This window comes from Schistocerca americana, chromosome X (assembly GCF_021461395.2).
Source record: "Schistocerca americana isolate TAMUIC-IGC-003095 chromosome X, iqSchAmer2.1, whole genome shotgun sequence".
Taxonomy (NCBI): Eukaryota; Metazoa; Arthropoda; class Insecta; order Orthoptera; family Acrididae; genus Schistocerca; species Schistocerca americana.
This window is the reverse complement of record NC_060130.1, coordinates 712,221,832-712,248,614: the sequence shown is the minus strand read 5'-3', so window position 1 is coordinate 712,248,614 and position 26,783 is coordinate 712,221,832. Positions and strand designations below refer to the sequence as shown.

At 42.8% G+C, this 26,783-nt stretch overlaps 1 protein-coding gene across 1 annotated transcript in view; it reads left to right on the top strand.

The window, feature by feature from the left end:
- Positions 1-21,408, top strand: part of LOC124556561 (acetyl-CoA acetyltransferase, cytosolic-like) — a 73,347-nt gene extending 51,939 nt beyond the window's left edge. The window contains exons 6-9 of the mRNA XM_047130517.1: positions 1,649-1,834; positions 17,218-17,380; positions 18,150-18,315; positions 20,943-21,408. Coding sequence (XP_046986473.1) covers positions 1,649-1,834; positions 17,218-17,380; positions 18,150-18,268 — 468 coding nt within the window. The 3' untranslated portion in view covers positions 18,269-18,315; positions 20,943-21,408. The remainder of the gene's footprint in view (positions 1-1,648; positions 1,835-17,217; positions 17,381-18,149; positions 18,316-20,942) is intronic.
- The last annotated feature ends 5,375 nt before the right edge of the window (positions 21,409-26,783 follow it).

Sequence of the window (26,783 nt, the reverse complement as noted above, 5' to 3'; positions counted from 1 at the left end):
AAAATCTGTGCCATATAATTCCTAGTATTTGAGACATGGAAAGGGCACTTAAGACCATGAGATGTCACACATGGAAACCAACAATACATACATGAGTATTGGAGCTCTTAGTATAATGACTTCATAGTTAGGTGGTGTAATCGACAGTCGGATGATCAACTGCATCATGGCAGGTGGTAGAATGTGAGAGATTTATTACACACCTCGTGGACTCCCTTTCTAGCAGGATCCACGTAGTTGTGACTGTAGGAGGCTTTTGGACTGAATATAAAGCAGTAGAGGAACTACATGTGGTGCCATTTTGAGGGCTGAAATCCTCTTATTAAGAACTGTAAACAGTCTGTTCTTTTAATTTCTGATTTTTTTGTTGGTTAAATGAATTGACACAGCAAAATAAAAAATAACTGTTGAAAGTGGGATTTGATCTCAAACTTGCCATTATGCAGTTACTCATCAAATAGTCAACTACAACACCAAACTACGAAGGCACTATACTAAGTGCCCCAATATTCAGTTTTTTTCCCCCCCTGTGCTTGGCTATACCACATGACTTCAGTGTCTTTTCCATGTCTGAAGTCCTAGGAATGACATGAAGCTTTTTTCTTGTGTTCTATTTTTAGAGGATGCATGCTTCATGCTGTGTGTCAATAAGGTGTGGCTCCATCAGTTACACTCTTTGTTACAAGTACCCCATCGTTTTACAAGCAGTATTGTGCACTATGTAATTTGATCAGCTTAGCATAGGGAGCAATTGCAATTTCAGCCATTGCCACTTCTTGTGCTATCAGGTGTTAAAGTGAGAGCCAGAATGTGGATATTTCATATAGAGCTATGGCAACATATTTTCTGTGACTCCAAAGGTATTGTGTTAGTAAGTTTGCTCCATGAATTTCAAAGAATTAATTTTGCATACTACTGTGGTTTCCACTATGTTTGAGCTGCGTACTAATTTGATCAACACAACAGACTAACAGTATGTGTGTTGCTGCTCAAAGCTTATGCTAAACTCTACAGCACAGCAATTAATGCAACAAACTTTAGCTGATAGGTATTGAACAGGTTTTCAGCGTCGGCCCTATAGCCCAGACCCATCACCTTGTGACTTTCATGTACTCAGGCCACTCAAGAAAACTCTAGATGGAGAGCATTTTATAAAAAGTGAAGACATGCAACAGTTCCAACTGGAAGTGGCTTGACACACTTAGTCATACAATAAAATAAACAAGAAAGGTGTAAAATTGCATTACTCTGTAGTAAACGTGTTTTAGATAAGATGGATGTGAACGTCAAAAACCAAACCAATGATATTACTAATTTGCAGAACAAAATGCGAATGTTGTTGCAAAAGGTGTCCAAAATATATATATATATATATATCTCCCCAATGGACAGAATAGATATTAGACAAGTTGATGAAAAAACCTTATCAGAAAGTCGCACACTAATTTTTTAAACCTTAGCTCTTCTTTAGATATTAATTCTCTCTCTCTCTCTCTCTCTCTCTCTCTCTCTCTCTCTCTCTCTCTGTCTAACTCTGTCTTTCTCTTCTCATTATTGTAGTATCTTAAACAGAAATGACTATAAAAATGTACTAATTTCTAATTAGAATAATGTAATTAATTGGTATGGTATATTGTTCTTATTACAGAATGGTACTATCACAGCTGGAAATGCATCAGGTTTAAATGATGGTGCTGCAGCATTAGTACTGATGTCCAACAAACTTGCTTTGGAGAAAGGTATCAAGCCTATGGCTAAAATCATTGGGTGGTCGCAAGGTGGTCTTGACCCACAGTATATGGGTATGGGTCCTGTACCAGCTATAACTGCACTGGTAAGTAGTGCAGTGCATTGAGGTTTTACCTATTCTTATCTGTAGAATATGTGATCAGTTAGATGTTATTTTCCAATTGTGCTCTCCCTCTCCCTCCCTCCTTTCTTACCTAACACATTCATTATGCTGCAGCTTGCTATGCCTCCAATGTCTAACATGTGAATCTGTCAGTATTTCCGTGTTATAGTACAGGGTATTGTTTGCTGTGAACGTGGGATAATTGTTGTGTTGAATGGGTGTATGTTTGGTTATTTTAAGTTTGTCATTGCTGTGTCTGGATATTCAGTAGAGATAAAGTGATGGTTTGCTTGAAAACCAAATTACTTTTCTCTCTGCTTGACATTGTTCAGCCATCCTTTCGCAAATGAAAAATAAAGTTGCATGTTAATGTTCACAAGCACCCTGTTATTAATTGCTGTTAATTTTAAGGTGGAATCCCCCCCTCCTTACCCCAGGGGCTCCTGGTTATTTTGTTAGTCTGTGCATGGCGCACTTGGGCCCCTGAGCTATTGCAGCCTGTTCTTCCTTCCCTAGCTTCATTTCCTTCATCCTGCCCCTCCCTCCCTATCGTCACTCCATCCCCGTTGCCCCCTTCTCCTCCTCCTCCTCCTCTCCTGGTGTTCTGATTTATTTTGACCTGGTTATCCACCTGGTTCCCTGTATTCCTTGCAATTTTGTTCCTCTTGCCTGTTCTCTTTCATCCTTTTTGGCATTTTGGTGCACCCTTGGTATTTGATCTCCACTTCTAAATTTTCTGTATTTAGTGCGAGCCATTTGGGGAAGAACCCTCTCTCTAGTGTCTGAGGTGTGGTGCAGGCAGTCTGTGTGGTGAGGCTGTTATGTACCCATCTGGTTGAGCCCCCTGGCAACACAGGGATCACGTTACTGATACCTGAGCTGTTCCCTCCCCATGGATGCCAAGGAGTGTTTGCTTGTCTTACTGGAGCATTGGAACTCCCAGCAACAGCCGCCGTGCTAGGTGGTCCTTGCTGTGGGTGGGTGGCACACATGGAGAGCCCCTGATCGGAGTGGGTGGTATCAGGGCAAATGCTTGGCACATGAAGTGTATCAAGCTGCAAAAATCTGACCATTCTCGAACGGCCGTCTCTTCAAATGGTGAAGGATCATTGAATGCTGCTTCACTTGACCAAGCAGCCTTCCATTCCCTGGCTACACTGTGGGAGGAGGGCCAGGCTCACCATTTGGGGATGAAACACTTTACCCACTACCTTGTCTTTACTAGGATGGATGAGTACACATTCACTGCCTCAAAGCCATTGTTTTTTGTGGAGAGGATAGAGGACAAGTTTAGTGAAGTGGAGTCTCTCAATAACACGCAGTCAGGCTCCCTGTTGATCAAAGCTTCTACTGCCACCCAATCTGCAGTTCTTCATGCTTGTGATTATCTTGGCAATCTCCCAGTGTATATTACTACTCACCAATCTCTGGGTATGGCCCAGGCAGTGATTTTTCATAGTTACCTCATCCTCCAAACTTACGAGGGACTCCAGGATTAATCTGGAGCGATGCGGCATTTATTTTGTTTGATGTGTGCAGAAGGGTCATACAGACAACTGCACCAATACCAGCACCTTCATTCTGGCCTTAGAGGGGATTCCCTGCCAGAGGAGATCAAGGTTATGTACTACAGATGTGATGTGAAACCTTACGTCCCACCACCCATGAGGTGCTTTCGGTGCTTGCGTTTTGGGCATATGTCTTACTGTATGGGGAACCCTTTGTATGGTGACGATGGACACGCACTCTATGAGGGTAGCCCCTGTGTTCCACCACCTGTGTGTGTCAGTTGTGACCGCCACTCCCTCGCTCGCCAGATTGCCTAGCTTAGGCTTGTCAAAAATATGAAACACTCCATCTGGTGTCACTTTCTTCAACTTTTGCCTCTGTTACATCCTTCCTCACTCCTACCTCTTCCTTACCTCACCCCCATCCCCCTCTCCCATCCCCCTCCTTTGCAGTTCCCATGACTTTCCCTCCAGTAGCCACTCCCTCACTCCAGCCAAAGAAGTGCCCCCTCTTCTTTGGCACCTGCCAGTGATGCCCCCCCCCCCTCCCCCCCGACCCTCTCTGCGGCATGTCTCAGGCTTGAAGCCTACTACCACTACAAACAGCACTATCTGTGCTCCCCAAGGTTCCCGACTCTCTTATAGTTCCGGGTCATGCAGAGCCCTATACTCCTTCTGTTCACTGCCCGTCTCCACCTCGGAAAGAGATGAAGTAGTAGTCCCACGACAAGACCCCCGCAGTGCCCCTGGAGGTGTCATCTCTCTCATCGCAATCTGAGTCTGACCTCTTATTCATGAATGTCACCCCATCCTTCTCAGTGACAACCACTGACCGAATGACATGACCTCCTCCTCAGTTTCTTTATGTCTAACTTGGACTCAGACCACACAATAATACAGTGGAATTGCAACAGAGTCTATCATCACCTACCAGAAATACAGAGTCTTGTTTCCTTGTATTCTGCATTCTGTCTTGTTCTTCAAGAAATGCACTTCCATGATGACCACTTTCCAATGTTTCATGGTTATCTGGCGCTCTGTTGGATTCATGCCGGCTCCGGGATAGCATCTGGAGGGGTCTGCACTTCAGATTCGCCTTTGTACCAATGTGGAAGCAATATTGGTTAGTGTGTAAATGACTCCGGCAATCACAGTTTGCAATGTCTACCTCCCTCCAGGTAGGCTACTTCCTTATGTTGAACTGTCTACCTCAGTACAACAACTCCCGCCCCCGTTTCTGTTCCTCAGGGACTTCAATGCACACAACCCTCTGTAGGGGAATGCCACTTCAATGGGTAGGGTCCTCGTAAGTGAACAACGTATTACAGAAGTTGACTTGTGTGTCCTCAATGACAGTTCCCCTATCCACTTCAGTGGCACTCATGACACCTTCACTGCTATCGATCTCACTACCTCTTCCCATGCTCTCTTGGCTTCCCTGCATTGGTCACCCCATGATGATATTTGTGACAGTGACCATTTTCCAGTAATTCTGTTGTTCACCTGCCACTACCAGGCAGACAGACCCTCATGGTGGGCATTCTGCAAGGCCAGTTGGCCTTTATGTATGTCTGCTGTTCACTTCAAATTGTATTGATGCTGTCATGCAGGGTGTCTCGGCCACTATTCTTAAGGTGCTGGCAGTGCTGTCCCCTTATCCACAGGTCCCCCTCATCATTGACCAGTACTGTGTTGTGGACCAAGGCTGTTAACAGTTGCTGTCCAGGATCGCTGACGGGCACAGCAGTGATTTAAACTACACCCTTCACAGCCCAACCTCCTCACTTTTAAGTGTCTCCATGCTATGGCTCGTTACCGTATTAAGCAGAGTAAAAAGGAATACTGGGAGCACTGTTTCCTCACTGGGGGACGTATGCCTCTTCCTCACAGGTTTGGTCCAAGCTCTGTAGCCTTCTGAGCCATCAGCGACATTCAACTGCCCAGGGTTTTATCCTCCAAGGTGCTCTGTGCACTGATCCACTGGTCCTTGCAGAACACTTTGTGACACAGTTTGCGACAGTATCATCCTCTTCCTATTCCACTACCTTTCTTCAGCAGAAATGGAGAGTTGAACAGACCCCCCCCCCTCCCCCGCCCTCTTTCAGCCGCCACCATCTTGGATCTTATAATCAACCCTTAACTAAATGGGAAATCTTACAGGCTCTTACATCTTCACATGACATGGCCCACGTCCGTATTCCATCCACAACCAAATGATCCTACACTTGGACGTTACCCAGAGGCAACATTTACTCATGATCTTCAACTGCATTTGGCCCACAGGTGCTTTCCCTTCACAATGATGAGGCAGTATAGTTATCCCCATCCTTAACCATTGGAAGAACCCAACATCTCTTGACAACTATTGCCTGATTAGCCTGACAAACTTAAAGTGCTTTGAGAGGATGGGTAGCTTCCGATTATGTTGGGTACTTGAATTGGGGGCCTTATGTCAGCGTATTAATGTGGCTTTTGGGAAAATTGATCTCCAACTGACCATTAACTCAAATTGTAAACAACAATCTGACAGGCTTTTACTAACTGCTGGCACCTTGTCACAGTCTTCTTTGACCTACATAAGGCATATGACATGGCTTGACGCCATCACATTTTAGGTACCCTCCATGACTGGGGCTTTTGTGACCCCCCTTCTGATTTTTTTTATCTGTGAGTTTTTATCCTGCCGGCTCTTCAGAGTTTGAGTTGGCACTTAACTCAGCCCCCCCAGGGGGTCCACAACTCTTTTGTGGATACGTGCGTAGCGAGCACGGGACCCCGAGCTAATGTGGCCCTCCTTCCTTTCCGGGCTGCATACCTTCCCTTTCCGCATCCTTCCCCATCCCCCATCTTCGCCCCCCCTCCCCCCCGGCTTTTTCCTTCCCTTTCTCCCCCTCTGGGAGTATGGTTTGTGCCTACGTCCGGAGACGAACGCTCGAATCTGTTACAAATTCTTTGCTTTCTCCGCCTGCAAGTCTTCATCCTTCCTCTGTCCTTCTCTTTTCCTTACCTCTTCTCTTTGCCCTTTTCTCCACTGCGGCGTTTGAGACCCCTCTTCTTTCCTTTCCCTTTCTCTTTTTTCCTCCCTGTGCGTGTCTGAAGGCCGACCCACGCATTTCCATGCGTAGCTGGTGATGGGGTAACGCGTAATTCCCCGCCCCGGGTAGACAGGTAGGACACCTACGTACCCCCTGGTAACGGCCAGGCCCAGGGAGGGGTGATTACCCGAGCTGATACCTTCCGAAAGTGCCGATTGGTCCCTCCGTCCGTTTGTCGGGAGGTGTGACCTGAGGTGTGAACAATCACCTAAGGCGGGAGTGCCCTCAGAGAGGGCCCCCACAAGGGAGGAGCACGCCATCGGAGACGCCGGTAATCGTGGGGGATTCTTCCGCAATGGTTTCCTCACCTTCCACTATGTCTGCTCACAAGCGTAAGTTCACTGAGTCTCAGCCACAGACAGTTCTTCCATCGTTGCCACAGTTCCTTGTTGTTTCTCGGTCTGACGAAGGTCACGACTTCTCCACGGTCATCCCTTTCATTATTCAGAAAGGTGTCGACGCAATTGCAGGTCCTGTAAAGTCTTGTTCCAGATTACAGAATGGCACCTTGTTGTTAGAAACAGTCAGTGCCCTCCAGGCACAAAAATTGCTGTGTGCTTCACTGCTCCGCACCTTCCCTGTACGGGTTGAACCGCACCGCACTTTAAATTCCTCGCGTGGAGTCATTTATACACGCTCCCTCGATGGATTGTCTGACGAAGAAATTCAGCACTACCTGTCTGACCAGGGCGTAACGGCTGTTCATAGAGTTATGAAAAGGGTTGACACGAACATCATTCCAACCCGCACTGTCTTCTTGACATTTGACAAAGTTCAACTCCCATCGAAAATCAAAGCAGGCTATGAGATAATTTCCGTTTGCCCTTACGTCCCAAACCCTACATGTCGCTATCAGTGTCAGCGGTTCAATCACACCAGCCAGTCCTGTTCCAATCCAGCCAACTGTGTTACATGTGACAAGGATGCCCATGAGGGTGCTTGTCCACCTCCATCCCCTCGCTGCATCAACTGTATGGGTGACCATGCTGCTTCCTCTCGAGATTGCCCCATTTTTAAAGACGAAAAGCTCATCCAGGAAATCAGATGAAGGAAAAAGTGGTTACCTTTGCTGCTCGAAAATTATTCGCCAGTCGACAGCCCACCGTGCCTCAGACAGGAAAATACAGCACTGTCCTTGCTTCTCCTCAGCCAACAAAGGAGGCGGCCACGCAGACTTGCGACCTCACCTTTAGTACCACGGTCGTCAGATCGGCCAGCGCAAAGATCGCCCGTTCAACCTCGCCACTTTCGCCTGCCCGCTCTATGGCTCACCCTTCATCAGGTTCTGCTAAATCTCGAGCCCAAAAGTCAGACACCAAGACTTCCAAAGAAGAGCATACTCGTGAAGATTTTTTACGTACTCCAACTTCACAACCATCGGTTCCTCCTTCATCTAAACATCATATTTCCAAGAAGGCTAATAAGAAACGCAGTTCATCTCCTTCTCCGCCAAGGCGTGTCCCATCTACAGCACCACCTGGCGGAAATCGCCCTCGGCCGTCTTCTGTGTCGCCAAGGCGCACAGCTGGCGGCCGATCAACCGGCTGATCGCTGGTGGCAGGAGCTGCTCCTGAACAACCTATGGATCAGGATCTTCTGCCTTCGGCTGAATGCCATTCCATGCTGTCGGTCGCAAGCTCTGAGCAGTCGTTGAGTTGACAGCAACCTTGGTCACATTTCTCCATTTTCTGTTCACCCTACGTCCATTATCCACTGGAATATCCGCGACATTCGAGCCAATTGGGATGAATTGTCGATCCTCATACGATCCTACTCGCCGGTCATCTTCTGTCTTCAGGAAACAAAGCTGCATCCCCATGGCCGCTTTGTTCTCCCCCATTTTCAGTCCGTCTGATTTGATCTCCCCTCTGTTGAAGGCACTCCAGCCCATGGAGGACTCATAATTCTTCTCCATGATACTCTCCATTATCACCCAATCCACTTAAACACTTCCTTCCAAGCTGTCGCTGTCCGTCTTTCCCTTTCTGGATGTACCTTTTCTCTTTGTACTGTATACATTCCATCGTCCACACCAATGGCACGAGCTTATCTCCTTCATCTTCTTGGTCAGCTTCCACCCCCCTATTTGCTGATTGTGGACTTCAATGCCCACCACCCACTTTGGGGATCTCCACATCCTTGTCCACGTGGCTCACTATTGCTAGACGTGTTCCATCAAGCGGATCTAGTTTGCCTCAACACTGGGGTTCCTACATTTTTGTCTGCCTCCACGACAAATTTCTCTCATTTGGACCTTTCGGTCGGTACCGTTCCGCTAGCTCGGCGCTTCGAATGGTTCGCCCTTGATGATACACACTCGAGCGACCACTTTCCATGTGTCCTTAGACTGCAGCCTCAACTGCCATATATGCGCCCGCGACGCTGGAAGTTTGCCCAAGCCAATTGGACACTTTTTTCGTCTCTAGCGACATTCGATGACCGTCACTTTCCTAGCGTCGACGATGAGTTCACACATCTTACCGACGTTATTCTTCCAGCTGTGGAATGTTCAATACCACGCACCTCCGAATTGTCCCGGCGCCCCCCAGTTCCTTGGTGGAATGAGGCATGCCGTGACGCAATACGTGAGCGGCGACATGCTCTTCGCGTTTTCCGCCACCATCCTACTTTGGCCAACTGTATCCGCTATAAGCAGTTCCGTGCGCGATGCCGTCGCGTCATCCGCGATAGCAAGAAGACAAGCTGGAAATTCTTTACTAGCTCATTTAACAACTTCACTCCCTCCTCGGAAGTTTGGAGTCGAATTCGACGGTTATCTGGCGCGCCTAGTTTCTCCCCGGTCTCTGGGCTCACTGTCGCGCGTGATACGTTAGTGGACCCCGTCGCAATTTCTAACTCCTTGGGTAAACACTTTGCTGCGATTTCGAGCTCTTCAAATTATCCACCAGCGTTTCTCCCGAAGAAACATGCAGCGGAAGTGAAACCTCTTGCTTTCTTCTCTCAAAATCGCGAAAGCTATAATACTGTTTTCTCCATGCGGGAACTCCAACATGCACTCTATTCTTCTCGCTCCTCCGCCCCAGGACTGGATGGTATCCACATCCAAATGTTGCTGCATTTATCAACCCATAGTCTGCGTTACCTCCTTCGCATTTATAATCGAATTTGGACCGACAGTACTTTTCCCAGACGATGGCGGGAAGCTATCGTCCTTCCTGTTCCGAAATCTGGAAAGGACAAACATCTCCCCTCTAGCTATCGCCCCATTTCTCTCACGAGTAGTGTATGTAAGGTTTTGGAGCATATGGTGAATTGCCGTTTAGCTTGGCAGCTGGAGTCCCGCAGTCTTTTAACACCTGCCCAATGCGGTTTCCGAAAGCATCGTTCTGCACTTGCACTTACATCATGAACAATTTTCTCCGGAAACGCCAAACAGTAGCAATATTTTTTGATCTGGAGAGAGCATACGATACCTGTTGGAGGACAGGCATCCTCCGCACACTGTTCTCTTGGGGCTTTCGAGGTCGGCTGCCCCTTTTTCTTCGCGAATTTATGGCAGAGCGCACATTTCGAGTGCGGGTGAACACTACTCTCTCCCGTACTTTCTCCCAAGAAAACGGGGTACCCCAGGGCTCCGTGCTGAGTGTTGTACTGTTTGCCATTGCCATAAATGCAATTATGAATTGTTTCCTTCCTGATGTCTCGGGCTCCCTCTTTGTGGACGATTTTGCGATCTACTACAGCTCTCAACGGACCAGCCTTCTTGAACAACATCTTCAAGGCTGTCTCGATCGCCTCTACTCTTGGAGCATCGAAACCGGCTTCCGTTTTTCTCCCAGTAAGACCGTTTGTGTTGATTTGGCAATGTAAGGAGTTTCTTCCACCCTCCTTACATCTAGGACCTGTCAACCTTCCGTTATCGGACGTCGCTAAATTCTTGGGTCTTATGTTTGACAGAAAACTGTGCTGGTCCTCCCACGTTTCCTATCTTTCGGCTCGCTGTCTGCGATATCTCAACACTCTCCGTGTCCTGAATGGTACCTCCTGGGGAGCGGACTGAGTGGTCCTTCTCCGCCTCTATCGTGCCTTAGTGCGCTCGAAATTGGACAATGGAAGCATAGTTTACTCCTCTGCTCGGCCGTCTATTCTTCGTCGTCTCGACTTTAGCCACCACCATGGATTACATTTAGTGTCTGGAGCTTTTTACACCAGCCCTGTGGAAAGCCTTTATGCTGAGACTGCTGAACCTCCGCTGTCCAATCGGCAAGCAGTCCTTCTGAGTCGTTACGCTAGCCATCTGTCTTCCATGCCTGCTAATCCAGCCCATGACATTTCTTTCGACGCCTCCTTTGATGTAGGGTACGCAGGCCGCCCTTCCTCCCTACTACCACCAGGAGTTCGCTTCGGTCAACTTCTCAATTCTCTTTCCTTTCGCTTTCCTAAATCCTTCTTGACAACTTGGGGTACAGCACCGCCTTGGCTCCGTCCCCGGATCTGCCTGCTCCGTGACCTTTGTCAATTTCCCAAGGATGGTACCTCTTCACTTGTTTATCGTCGGGCATTTGCTGCTCTATGTGCACAAATGAAAGAAGCCACATTTATTTACACTGATGGCTCGAAAACATCATTAGGTGTAGGGAGTGCCTATATTGTTGGTGACACCCCAAATCAATTTCGGCTTCCCGACCAGTGTTCGGTTTATACTGCGGAGCTTTACGCTGTTCTCCAGGCTGTCCACTACATCCGCCGCCATCAGTGGATACAGTATATTATCTGCTCAGATTCTCTCAGCTCTCTCCTCAGTCTCCAAGCTCTTTACCCTGTTCACCCTCTGGTCCACCGGATTCAGGACTGTCTGTGCTTGCTCCACCTGGAGGGCATCATGGTGGCGTTCCTCTGGCTCCCAGGACACGTTGGTATCTGTGGAAATGAGGCGGCCGATATAGCGGCCAAGACTGCAGTCTCTCTTCTTCGGCCAGCTGTTCAATCGATTCCCTTCACCGATCTACGGAGCGTTTTATGTCATCGAGTTGTTCTTTTATGGCACGCCCATTGGTCGACACTTCCCCATAATAAATTGCGGGACGTGAAAGCTCTTCCTTGTGCTTGGACCTCTTCCTCCCGAACGCATCGTCGGGAGGAGGTAATTTTAACTAGACTCCGGATAGGGCACTGTCTTTTTAGCCATCGACATCTTTTATGCGGTGATCCTCCCCCACTCTGTCCCCACTGCTCTCAGCTGTGTACGGTAAGACACCTTTTAATTGAGTGCCCCTATTTTACTCCGTTACGCGCCCGTCTACAGCTGTCGCCTGATATATCGTCCATTTTAGCAGATGACATGCGCTCGGCCGATCGCGTTCTCGAGTTTTGTGCCAGTGAAATTACGACAGTCATTTGAAGCTTTTTTTGGGGACGACCAACCCCTTTCTGTAGTGGATTTTTAAGCCTTCCTTCTGCTTTTAGTTTCTCCAATTTTTTTGAGTTTCGTTCCCATTTCTGCTGGTTTCCATTTTCGGTTTTTACTGTTTCCTAAGCCATGGACCGGGCGCTAATGACCATAGCAGTTTTGCGCCCTAAAACCAAAACAAAACAAAACTTAACTCAGCACCCCTTGGATTCAGGACAACGGTGTTTTACAGGGTTCTGTGTTAAGTGTCACACTCTTCCTCATAGATATCAATGGGCTTGTAACCTCTGTTGGGCCTGTGGTTACCCTGGCATTGTATGTCAACAATTTTTGCATCCGGTGCAGCTCTCACTTGGTAGCATCTGCGTAGTACCAGCTCCAAGGTGCCTTCCGACAGGCCTCTGCATGGGTTGCCTCCCATGGCTTCCAGATTTTTTCCCCCCAAACATGGGTAATACATTTTTATCAGTGACCCACAGTACACCCTGATCCAGAACTTTATTTAGGTGACCAGCTCCTTGGTGTTCTTGGACCTTGTTTTTGATAAAAAGCTGATGTGGCTACACCTTATTCACCACCTGAAGACTATGTGCATGCGGAAGCTAAATGCTCTCTGCCTCCTGGTCCACACTGCTGGGGGAGCAGACCTTGCTACTCTTCTGCATCTTTACTGTGCTTTGGTCTGGTCCAGACTAGACTATGGTTGTCAAGTATAGGCCTCAGTGGCTCCTTCCAATCTGAAAATACTTGACCCTGTTCACCACTGTGGGGTGCATCTGGCTATTGGTGCCTTTCGCACTAATCCCGTTGACAATCTCCTTGCAGAAGCGGGGTTCTTCTTTCTACAAATACGACGGAGCCAATTCTTGGTTTCTTATGCAATTACCATTCGCAGATTTCCTGACCATCCCATATACCCAGACCTCTTTGCAAACGAGGGATGTCTTCCTCCTGTTAACTGTCCTCAGGTGGGATTGCCAGTTGGAATGCATCTCACTTCCTCTTCCCCTCTGTTGGGATATCCATCTCCACTCACTGGAATGCGCCCTGTCTATTTCCTCCTCGCCCCTCCATCCCGGGTGGTGCCTAGACCATGTATTAGGACCAACCTAGTCCAGGGTGCTGAGGTCTCTGTCACCACTATGGTTTTCCAGCATCTTGTACATTCCATCCTTGCAGAGTTCCAGGCTGCCACCATCTTCTACACTGATGGTTCTAAGACGACAGATAAGGTGGCATACTCTTTCACGTCTCCTACTAGCTTAGAACACCATTTATTGCTGGGATCCTCTAGTTTGTTCACAGAAGAGCTACCAGCCATCAACAGGGCCTCCATTTTGTTTCTCAGGTCTCCCTCCACAGTGTTTTATAATGTACCGACTCTGTGAGCAGCCTTGAGGCTATCGACTGATGCTACGCTCGTCACCCTTGGGTCTCTGCTATCCATGACCCTTTCTCTGTGCTTGGCTGTGCCGCCCGCTCAGTTGTCTTTCTCTGGGTCACAAGTCGTATGGGCATCCCAGGGAATGTACTGGCTGACCGTTCAGCCAGAGTAGTAGATACTTACCACCTGTTCCCTTTCATGATTCCAGCTCCGGATATGCAGATCTGAGTGAAATCTCACGTTGCCCAAATCTGGAATGACACCTGGTGCACTACTGCTCTCAGTAATAAACTTCACACAATCAAGGAGTCTACTGCGGTTTGGCACTCTTTCTTCTGCTCCTCTGGGAGTCCACTGTCATCCACTGTCTTATGCTGTCAACACATTAGTCATACCAGACTCACTCATTGTTTCCTCTTGCATAACGAATTACGCCCACAGTTTGGTTGTGGAGGCAGACTGACGGTATCCCATATATTAGTGGAATGTCCCCTTATTTTGGTCCCTCATACTAAGTACAGTCTTCCAGATTACATAAATTTAATTTTAGCAGACTGTTCATGGATGGTAGATCTGGTCCTCTGTTTCCTCTGTGAAAGTGGTTTTTATTTTCAGATATAAGTTTTTTGCTTTACTCCTGGAGCAGGGGCAGGGTGGTTGTGGTGGGGCCTCTCTTCACGTTTTATTGATCTGGGACCCATGACCACTCCCTCTTGTAAAGACCGCTCTTTCATCCCGCCGTTTTCCCAGTTTTTAGAGTTGGGGGTACCCTTTTATACCTTCTAATGTGTGTGTTTTAACTTCCTTGTTTTATAGTTTGACTCCTCTGACTGGATCCGTCCACTTTTAGTGGACCCTCTCTCTTCTGTGTGGAGCTTTGGAATCACGGGACTGATGACCTCGCCATTTAGTCCCATAACCTCCTTCAGTTAATCAGTCAAGGTGGAAGGTGTAGTTCTTGCATGCCACATAACGTAGAGCCCTTCTCCATACTTTTGTGATGATCTAAACAGAAAATATTATCTCAGTAATATTAGCTTAATGATACTGGAAAGTCGTAAAAAGAATACTAACAATATAGGGAGTGAAGGTGACCACTCATCTTGTAGATGAGGTGTTGAGTGACAAATACACACTAGTTAGATTTATATTGTAACTAAGCTTTTGGACAATGTCCTTCCTTGGAACTAACAGACAGCAAGCACAGCTTAAATGTTTAACTTAAATCTTGTTATTTAGGTTGCATGTCATGCAGAAACATTTTTCCCCTACAGTAAGTGAGGTTGCACTCGTGATGTGAGATATTTCTTATTGGTGTAGACATTTACTACACTTTTACTGTGTGAAAGGTCTGTATCATTTCTTCTTGGTAGCTGGTGTGCTGACTGCATAGGTTTCAAAACTTTTTTTAATGTGATAGATGTTACATAATAGTTTCCTCTCTGCTGTGGAAAATTGTAACAGAGCCTTTTAATTAAACTCCTTTCTCTAGTAATTGAGAAATTACGTTAGGTGACTCAGCAGTAAAATGCTGAACACATGAAGAAGGTTTTTGCTTTACATCCCAGAAATGCAATCAAAATGAAATACAAGTTTTCTTCAGTTTCTTTAACTAGATGACTACCACGTTGTTCTCTTTCAGTGCTACAGTTTATTACTCTTGCAAGTTTTGACCAGTGTCAACTAATAATCTACTGCTGATCATTTATCTGTTAAAATGCACAACATAAAATTCTTCATAGTTACATGTGTCAGCACTGAGGGATCTACGTTTTCGTGGGTTGGAACTTCAAATAATGTGTAATAGTGTAGTTTGCCCTGTCTTCATTTTATCATTGTACACTTGTTCTCTATCTCTTTACATCTTTCTAATGTCTTGTCATTTCCATTCAGATGTGTTGTACAACAATGTGGAGTATGGCCACTCAATTAAACACTCTCCCATCAGTCGCTTAAAATGCTCTCACTGTTGCTTATAAGTTGCACCATAGTTTATATTCCATGATAAACTGTAAGTGTACAGTTTGCATCATGTTCTGCACGCTGTTGCAGCTTGTAAGCAACTGTAACAGCATTTAAGACATTCATTGTAGAGTGTTTAATCACCAGGGTAATCTGGTTATTGGATCAAAGGAAGGCAGGGGTGGAAATACTTAATCAGCCAATAGCATCCAACATCTTTGCAACACGAAGCCATCAAAAGAATGGATATAAACCACTAATTGAATTATACATTCATCACAACTAATGTTTCACATCCTAATTTGCTAATTTCACCAACTTGGAACCAAACTGTCAGTTTTCAACTTAACCTAGACCTCAGGGAACATTACAAGTCAGTCTTACATGATAGTATGTATTCTAGAAAATAATATGAATGCAAATAATTTTCAATGTTATGTTCTATTTATATTTGCACACATATGGTGTCAAAAGAGTACATCATCATTGCATCAAGAGACAGAGCCAACAACTAGTATCAATAGGTTCAATCCATCTAGCAGGGGCATAGGCGTATCCTATATGACCATTCTTATTAAAACATTGTGATACCGAACTAATCTTTGGATGTGCATTTTCAGCTTTTCAAGGCATAATGAATAATCAAATTTTGAGCATGTAGCTGTGTAAATTCCGCTTCCACTGATATTTTGGCTGTGTATCTCCCAGACCACCTGGGAGTGAGCCAAGAGACTCTTGATAAATGGCAAATATACCAGTGGGAGAGGTGGAATTTGCATGGTTGTAAGCCCAAAATTTACTAAATCAGCCATCTGATGATCCAACATTACAATCCCCCATATCTTATACTGAACTGTCCCTTCTATCTACCCCAGGCTTTTCCAGCACTAACCCATAAGGCAAGGGCACCCACCAGCTCATCAGAAGGCAGGTGCGGCTGCAGACTCTCGGCCATGTAGTACGATCTAGTATGTCTCGTCATGTCTGCTTGAGTGCCCACTTGTAAGCTGTGTTTGCCCTGACCTGCCTAGCCCGCTGCTGCCACCGAGTGCGCACTAGACCTGGAACAGCCTGTTGGCTATATTTACCCTTTGTCTGCTCCTCTCCTAGTTTTATAGGTAGTATTTTCCAATTTTACATTCCTTGGCAATTATTTAATACAGGGTGTCACTCCTAAGACTCATCAGGCGCATTTTCTCTGCTGTTTCAGCAGATATTTGCCATTTAATTTTTGCATTGTGTATCTGTAGTCAGCCCAAAGAAATAGTGCTCATCACCTCTTTCAAGTAACTCCTGGTGAAGATAGAAAACATCAGTTTGTTTCCTGTTACAAACAAAATTATTTTAAAATCAGAATTTTATGTGCCCATTTGACAGTGTGTCCCAGATTAGTGTAGTGCGATATTTATTTTGTTGTTATATATTAACAGGGACAGTAAAACTCGAAGAGTAACTAGTACTCCTGCAGTGACAGCACTGCCCTGGCATGCACTGACTGCTACTGCCAAGCATGCTGCAGTACTGAGTAGATGCTTGATTTCTGTTTATTCTTTGTGTTTTACTGTTTGTGTTAACACATACTGATAAAACAAATATCAGACTAGATTAACCTGGGACCACTCTGTCAAATGGGCACATAAAATTCGGATTTAAAAATCATTTTGCTTGTAAGTCGAACTAGCAAACACTTTCCGCCAAAATTGGGCTTCACATAAACATTTTCATTTGGGCTGGCTCCAGTTACATAGCACAGAAACAAAATTGCAAATATCTGTTGAAACACCAGAGAAAATGTGCCAGTTGACTCTTAGGAGAGACACCCTGTATAGATAATGGCATTTCTTTTAGCTTTAGTAATTCTGGTGCTGTGTGAAGTCCACAGTATTATTGTGCTGTTACTGTGTCTCTGTATTTTTGTCTCAGTATTGGTTTGTCAGATGTTGTTTATTTGTTTGAAGTTCCTGTAGTAAATTACTAATGGAGAACACTGTGTTGTGAAAAGGGGACTGCTTTTGTCTAAAGTGTTGTTTTATTCTTCATTCTAGTTAGAGAAGGTACACTGGGGCATATCTGATGTAGATCTGTTTGAGATAAATGAAGCCTTTGCTTGCCAAGCCATAGCAGTATTGAAGCAGTTGGGTCTTAATCCAGCAAAAGTTAATGTTAGTGGTGGTGCAATAGCCCTAGGGCATCCACTGGGGGCTTCTGGTATGTACTTGCTTTCAAGATGTTCTATTTGTAAATGCTTCTACTCAACCTCTTCTACTTAATTGCATGAGTATGAGCCATTGTGTCAGCGGTGGCATGTTATTTTGTAAAACTGGCTTTAAAATTTAATATTGTCTTCTTCCATTAATTTGAGTCACAATATGGAGCTGATTTGAGTTTGTCATTAGCAGATAACGACTATGGCTCCAATTTCAAGAATGTTTTATACACCTGCTTGCCAACAAGTGACAACCATATTATTAACTATGTGCAAAATCAGCGTCATTACTAGAACAATATTTTGAATCGTTGAAGGTAGTAATTTGTCAGCACAGATTCTAATGAATCATTATAACACATGGTTGATCCAATTTGCACACATTTGTCACTTGCATATTAGAGATATGGCTCATACAGTGCAGATTTTAAGTGCTATAATGAAGGCAGCATGTGTATTGATGACACATGGGCAAATCCTTACCTTATTTTTGTCAAGTAGATAATATTTGGAATAGACAGGGAGTACAGAGGTGTAGTTGAAGTAGACCAATCAAAACATTCTTTAGAGAAAAATGTAATGTTGGTAATGGAATGTATAACTCATAAAAGCTAAATCATTTATAACTATAATACAAACCAATCCATCATTATTGTAGTCCCTTAGCTTGATAATGCCCTAACATAACCTCATTCATTTACCTTGCATTAGATATCCACTATCTGAAGAAATCTGCTATAATTGGTTTAATTGTGATGATATACATTTCAGGAGCACGGATAATAGTGACTTTACTTCATGCTCTTCAAAGGACCAGAGGCAGGCGAGGTGTTGCCGCTCTCTGTATTGGAGGTGGAATGGGTATTGCTATTGGCATTGAAATGTGCTGAGATTATGGCAGATTTCGCAATAATCAAGAGAAGGATGTGTTTTGTAGGTAAGTAAAATTATGTGGTACCATCAAAACAATCAATTTTTGGAAGTATTCATTTTTTCATCAACACAGGTATTAAATTTATTTGTAGGCTCCTAACAGCTTGCGAGAGTTACTGAATGTGCCATTTCATTTAAGGAAAACAAATACAGCATTTGCTACTGCCAGGCACAGCAGCAGACAGCCCTCCCTCTCATTCACACAAGCACAATCCTCCTCCCCTTCTTATACATCCACACACAATGATGATTATTTTTATAATAAGCAGAACTAATATACCATTCAACAATATGAAAAGTAATACACATGCAGTTGTTCAGAGTAACTGGTAGCGACAAAATAAAATAAAATCATAAGGACGGCTGTAGGTGTGTTTTTTATTTTTTGTCATGTTTAATAGTGTCTCATCATTGCATTCTTAATGCATTGCAAATCATACATATGTAAAAAGGCAAGCTCTGAGCTAATAAAATGATCAGTGAACAGTAGGATTTGTAAGTGCAATTGGAAATGCAAACAGAGTCGATTGACATGGCCGTCTGTACAGTAAACACTGGAGACGATATCAACAATCTCATTAACAGTAACATCTGACTAAAATTAACACTTGTTTGTAGATACAATTTTGGACTGCTTGAGTATAACAGCAGAAAGAAAATACAAAATTTAATGTGTAGATGGTGTCATTATGTCAAACATGTTGCTTGATGTAAAGTACACTATAACCCCACTTTTATGTTCCCGGAATTATTGTTTTCCTGCCGTTTATGACATTTTTTTATCATTCCTGTCAAATTTTCTATGTCTACAATGTTAATTTGCACCCAATTTTGCCTCAACGTATTTATAATTTTCCAGCGATTTACACGATACGAAAAAATATTCATGGAGGAAACAAACTGACACTGGCATGATGTTGACTGTCCAGTAGTGTTTACAAGTATTACGTGGTTGAATTTCTTGACACCAGGGCACTCTACTCAGAAGATTTGATCTAGTAAACATGTAAAAGTTGAAACAACTCATGCCATTATCTCCCGCTAATGCCAAGCTCTACTTCGAGTGATGGCTGATGGGAGTAACTAGGTTCATTTGAATGAAGATATCATGACCAATCACAACCATTTCCACACTGTCTTTACCGTGCAAATGCAGTTTTGTGATTGTTGTGATCATCGTGACACCTTTGTCAAACCATATTTAGCGTGTTTCGGCCTTTGGCCACTTGTAGCGCTAGTTAACACAGTCATTCACAGTGCATTGCTCAAATGTTTTTAGTTGAAACACAATTCCGGTTACGTTTTTTTTTCTCATGCTGAGTAAAATGTGTTTCAAGAATTTATTCTCGTTGTCAAGTGCAGTATTTTCGTATGTATTTTTTGTGATGTTACACAAACAGTGAGAGGTGTGTGTGTGTGTGTGTGTGTGTGTGTGTGTGTGTGAGGGGGAGGGGGTTGTGTGAGGGGGGGGGGGGGGGTTCTGCATAACTAAGGAGGTGTAGTGCCTGATAACATCAAAAAGACGACTACAGTGCATGAGAGGCAGAATAACACATATTCAAACAGCACACAATCATGTTTGGGAGGATGAAAGTGCAATCCCTGTCCAGCCATCCAAAATAGGTTTTTCGTACTTTTCCTAAATCACTCAAGGCAAATGCTGGTATGTTTCCTTTTGGAAAGTGCATGGCCAATTTCCTTCCCCATCTTTTTGTAGTCCAAGTTTGTGCTCCGTCTCTAATGACTGCACAGTCGACAGAATGTTAAACTCGTAGTCCTCCTTCCTTCTCCCTTCAATGACCATCCACCCCCATCATCCTTACCTGAATGTGTGACTATTTGTAGGAAGAATGGTATAAGGTTGCCTTGGAAACACTACAGAACCTTTGTTTATCCAGTTTGAAATGCTTGGAGACTGTTTTAAATGATCTAGAAATTGACGCTGAGCAGTTCCGTAGTGTGAGCATCCTTCAAAAACTAAAAGTTGTCAACAAAATGGTACCACCTGCTGTAGAAACTAAGTCTAAAATGAATATAACATCAAATGGGCAGTTTTCCCCACCAATCTGCAGTGCTATTGGTGTACAGATTTAACATGATAAAACTGAATAGTAGCTTTGTCATCAGTTTGTGTTGCTAATGATCAACCAGTCACACTTGCGTGAGTACTTATTTTACACTTTCCCCCATCAGTCTATCAATGTTTTAACTGCAAAGTTTAGTGCAGACAGTTGAAATCATTCTACCTACCCTTTGGTTGAATAGCATGTGGAAGTCAGTGTGAATGAATAAAAAGAGAGTGACATTTTTGGAATTTCTGCTTTTAGAATTTTTCGCTTTTAACAGTTGAATCTCATTGATCTCAGGGCGTTTTAGTGAAGGCTCTAATAAACGCATTATTGTGTGTCCCAAATGCAAGAAACAAGGACATTATTCGAGCTTCACAGCTTGTCGGTGTATCTATTATTGAAAAAAATCTTCAGCTTCTTTCAGTTCCCAATATTAAAAATCTAAAAATTTTTTATATTGTAATCTCATCAATTACGTATAAAGTAGCGGAGTTCATCTAAGTAAAATTAACTCATACATTTTATAATTGTGTGACTATTAATGTTTTTATGTTTGTTTCAGGATTTTATAACACCATTCCTTTTCGACAATAAGGTTTGTGGCATACGTATTTTAGAAAATTGGTAGTATATTCTATATATGTGCACAGTTTTTATGGATCGTGGTTCTTGAATAGCATTTATTGGTTATGTTGGCCTCTTATGTACCAAATTTTATTTATGACAGTGTCAAAATACAAGAAATTAGCTTTAATTTTTTTTCTACAGTCTTTGACTTATACTGGATAAGTGAGAGGAATTGTGTAGACTGTATGTGGCAGAAAGGTTTTGTGTATAAAACCCTGTGCTTTGTCTATGCAGTATGCATTCATGTGTACTTTGTTTTTGGGGGTAATATTTTTATAGGTGTATGAATTATATTTATTTGAAGTGAAAACTAATGATTCATGAGACAATTGATCTTATGAAAATTGGCTGTAATAATGAAAATCCTTAAAGGTGAATAAATAATTCAGTGTAATGTAAAATTTATGATTTATTTTTGCACATGTCTGACACCACTGGTCCCACCAGTTATTGAAATATATTGCTTGATTTGAAGATCATACTTTACCTTTTTTTCCCAAAGAATTCTATCCAATCATTCGTTTATCGTACTTCATAGCTTTTATCATGAAGGGAAGAGTCAACCAGGATACACATATACACATTATCTTACAAGGGGAGGCCACGATGTTGGGATCATATATTTACTTCAAACTTTGTATGCCTTTAGTAGGCCATTGAAACAACATAATGTGCAAATAGTAAGGTGCACTCCTCTGGCAATTACAAGAAAATCACAAGAAAAGTTTTACGTGTCTATGTATGTCTAGGTACTCAGCTTTTCAAGAATTTGAGATATTTTGACGTTTCATTTGTGCTAATGTTCCCAGAACAACAAATAGCTTTCCTGGTGGGGTTCTTCCAATACCATGAAAAGATCTAAGATATGAGCCTTGAGAATCCAGTCATGAAAGCAGTAAAACACTTCATTTTCAACAGTCAAGCAATGTTAACTTCTAGTGTGTATTCCAAGCACAACACAGTACATCTCATAATGAAACACACAAATCTCTATTAGAAATGTGATGCCCATCAGAAAAATTAAAAAAAAAAAAAAAACAGAATTTCTTCTACATAGTCAAAGCTCAAATTAATATGAGCTTTCCAATGATCTGGTTCACTGTTGTATGACAAACGGAAATTGCAACACCATGAGCAAATAATTATAAATGAATGAGGTATAATCCACATATCAACAAAGAAAGGTTTGAATGTAACGATAAATCCAGTCACATTTCAGGACCAAAATCAATATTTGATGTTATCAATCCTGTGGTAAGAGCTACATTTAATGTCTTTGAATCAGGCAGACTATGATTGTATTACCAAGGTATGGTATGCAAGATATCTTTTGTTAAAGCTAAACATTCAGCTGTATTGACTGCTGGGCTAGTATCATCATCATGATACTGACACAATACAAAACACTCACAGTGTGTGATATATCAGGTGAGTGGCAGGCCAAGGAAGAAATGATATCTATTATGCATTTTAAATGTCTTCGATATTTCTAGCAACATGTTGAAAATTGCCTGATTGAGACACAGTGCAATGAATGAGGTGAAGGAAGGGTAACACATCAGGTTGTACATATTCCCTGGTATTGCAGTTGATCTTGAGAGTACTCACACTTTGAAATGGCTGACTTTGTTTATGATATCTGTTGCTTATTTAGACCATCACCCAAGTCTTTCTGTTCAGTGAAAAACAGAAATGAAATTAATCACAGTGTGAACACACTCAAAATGTTTAGTAGGGTATGCAGTGGATAGTTACATTCTCTACAAAATCTACATCTGCATCTACATACATACTCTGCGAACCACTGTATGGTGTATAGTAGAGCATACCTTTTGTCACTATTGGTCAGTCCCTTTATTCCACTTGCAAATGAAGCAAGGGGAAAACACCTGTCTGTATATTTCCATACTCGCCCTAATTTCTCTTATCCCACCCGTGATTCTTACATGAAATATATATCGGTAGCAGTAGAAATGTTCTGCAGTCAGCCGCAAATGCTGGTCCTCTAAATTTTCTCAACAGTGTTTTAAGAAAAGAATGTCCTCTTCCCTCCAGGGATTTCCTTTTGAGTTCTCAAAGGATCCCCATAATGCATGCATGTTGATCAGACCTGCTAGCAGCATGCCTCTGAATGACTTTGATGTGTATGCAATGGGTATCCCAAACACTCAAGCAGAACTCAAGAATGGATCACAGTAGCTGTTCTGTTTGTGGTTTCCTTTTATAAGTGAATTGCACGTTACAAAAATTTTCCCAGTAAACCAAAGCAGACCATTCGGCTTCCCTACTACCAACCTTACATGCTTGTTCCAATTCGTATCACTTTGGTATGTTACACCTAGATATTTGTCATGACTGTCAAGCAGCACACCACCAATACTAATAGGTTCGTGCATAATTTTTGTAGTGTTCTTGTCTTGTATGTTGGTATTCCAGTTGCTGTGAGTTTATTTATCGATGGTTATTTTTTATTTTTAGTTCACTGTCGCTATTTGTGTATACATATAAGTCACTTTGTGATCTAGAGATAGTTGATAGAGCTTTAGATGCTAGAAAATGGATTGCCAGGTGGTGAAGTCAGACCATTTCAAACATTCTTCTATTTCAGTAGAGGGGTGACAGCTGCAGAGGCAGCCAGAAATATTTGCGCTGTGTATGGGGATAAAGCCATTTGACAGAGCACAACAAGAAAGTGGTTTTTGTTTTAAGGAGGGCTGTTTTGACATTAGTGATATTAGTTTACTCAAGATCTTGCAACTCCGATGAACTGTGACCATTCCTCCATTGTCCAGCATTTACATACAATGGGGAAAGTTGAAAAAATGGGTGTTTTGGTACTACATGTTCTAAGCCAAAATCACAAAAATCAGTGGGTGGTTAATATGTGCATCTCTGCATGCTCATCATCAATTGGCTCCTGAACAACACCGACCATTTCTATCCTGTATCATTACTGGTGATGAGAAATGGTGTCCTTATGCTAACACAAGGAAAAGAAAGGAATGGCTGACCAAACAAAGCAGCAACCCGCTGTACTTAGGCCTATGCAAATCCACAAAAGGTAATGTTATGTATCTGTTGGAACTGTGACATTGTGGTGTACTAAGAATTGCTTCACCAAGGTGTAACCATCACTGCTGACATTTATTTTCAACAACTGAGATGTCTTATAGATGCAGTCAAAGAACAATGACCAGAAAGACTGCGTGAAGTGATGCTACTCTATGACAATGGCTGCCTGCATTCTTCTCAACTGACAAAAAAACGCTATACAGGAGTTGGGTTGGGAAATCATTCTGCATCCACCTTACTCATCTAATCTTGCTCCCTCAAATTGTCACCTTTTCTGCGCTCTATCAAACAACCTTCAAGGGACTTCCTCTTGGGATGAAAATGCTCCGAACATGGCTCTATCAATTCTTAGCCTCAAAACTACACGATTTCTACAGTTGCGGAATCGAAAAGTTACCCCAACATTGGCAGACTGTTGTAAATAGTGAAGGAGACTATATTATTGATGACTAGTCTCTTCTATGCGTATTTGATGTGTTCATTAAACGTATGGAAAAATTCTATGAACTTGTACACCAACCCAATATATTTGAATACTGAAGGATTGTTTTTCCTATTCATCTCCATTAACTTACAGATTGCTGCTCACCCTGTCACTCAAATCATTTATGTATGTAGTGAAGAAGAGAGGCCCTACCACACTTCACTTGGGAACTGATGATATCCTTGTCTCTGATGAACTCTAACCACCAGGATAACCTACTAGGTTCTGTTACTTAAGACGACTTTGAGTCACACTCATACTCGTGAACCTAATCCATTGGTTCAGACCATTGTTGACAATCTGCAGTGGGGCACTGTGTCAAACACCTCCCACTAAGCTAGGGATGTAGTCTGCCTGTTGCCCGTCAGCCATGGTTTGTGGCATATCATGTGAGAAAAGGGTAAAATGAGATTCGCATGAGTGATGCTTTCTAAATCTGTTCTGATTTGTGAATAGAAGTTTTTTTGCTCAATGAAATTTATTATACTCAAACTTAGAATGTGCTCAGGAATTTTGCAGCAAATTGATGTTTAAGGATTGTGATCTGTAATTTTTCAGTTTGCCCTTTTGCCCTTCGTTTACACAAGAGTCGCCTGCGATTTTTTCCAGCCACTTGTGTCTTTGTGCTGGGTGAAGCTTGGCAAGCTGCCAAGGTAAAGTGCCATTTGCAAAGAGTACCCTCTGTAAAAACTGAATTCGGATTCTATTTGGATAGGGCGACTCAGTAGTTTTTAACTATCTCAGTTGCTTCTTGACACCAGGGATGCCTATTTCTATGTCCTCCATACAGGAATCTCTGTGGCACTCAAATGATTGACTGTGTGTCTGTATGATCCTCCTGTTTGAATGCTTTTGTAAATCCAAAATGTAAAACTTCATCTTTCCTTTTGCTGTCTTCTATTGCCAAACCAGACTGGTTGAAGAATGATTGGATAGAAGCTTTCGACCCACTTGGTGATTTTACATGGGACTGTAACTATCTTTCGTCAGCCTATACTATCAGAAGTTTTTGAATGCGTTCCACGTTGATCTTTTTACAGACACTTTTAATTTCTGCCAGCTTTTACCTGTCAACATTTCCATGTCCTTTTTTGAACTGAGACTGCAACAGTAACTGCTCCTCAGCATTTTCAGAGTTTTGTTATTAAACTACAGTGAGCCTTTCTGGTCCTTAATCAATGTACTCAGCACATACTTTTCCAGAGCGTAATTTACAATCCATGTAAACATTGCTCGTAATTCCCCTTTGTCCATAATATTTGAACTAAATGATGTCCATTCATTGTGTAAGTAGAATGCTAACAACAGTGTATCTTTTCTTTCCAGCATAAAAACTCTCCAAGCCTTCTTGATGGATTTAACAACTTGGCACTGTGGTGATAACATGATCACTAATCCCATATTTCAATAACAGTCTTAAAATGTTATCACAAGAACAGAGATTCAAATAAAGCTGAAGCTTCAGTGAAGGGGGGAAGAAAGTGCAAGCTCAAAATGAGGACATCTATATGGAAAGCATTCAGTAACTGTTAAAGAAAATACTGTGTGCCAAATTCTTTAAAAAAGAAGAAATGCTAAAATGCTCCTACATAAAATGTCTGTAGGAAAAATTGTCTATCCAGTCACTCATTGATCATATTTCAGAACTGAAGATAATGTTGAAATACATACAAAATGGTCTCACTGAAGAAAACTACACTAAAAATTCCTCCTTGCACTCAGATATAAAGCTATAGAACTGGAAAGTAACTACTCTCCTTCAAGTGAAGGAAGGCTATTGGAACTGAGGGGTACCTCTCACAGTCTTACACAAGAACTGCCCCCACCACCCTCTTTTCAAGCAGTAGTTTTTGTCATTAGTCTTTGGAGCAAAGGACCATTCTGTATGATAGGAGATGCACATCATTCCAGTTTTTTAAGATGATCACAGGAACAGATGAGCAAAAGTATAGGAAAAAAGATATCTTAGGGATTTGAATTTCCATTGACAATCGGCTCATTAGAAACTGAGCACAAACTTCGACTCAACAATGATATAGTAGGTAACAGCCCTCAGACATTTGGAAGGAACCATTCCAGCATCCGCCTGAAGTGTTTCAGGTAACTGTTGAAAATCGAGAAAAGGTAGAACAAATGGGAATTTGGACATTACCCTGTCTGAATTTAAGTGTCTCAACCATTGCACTACTTGATTCTGTCACAATTATGAACCTATATCAC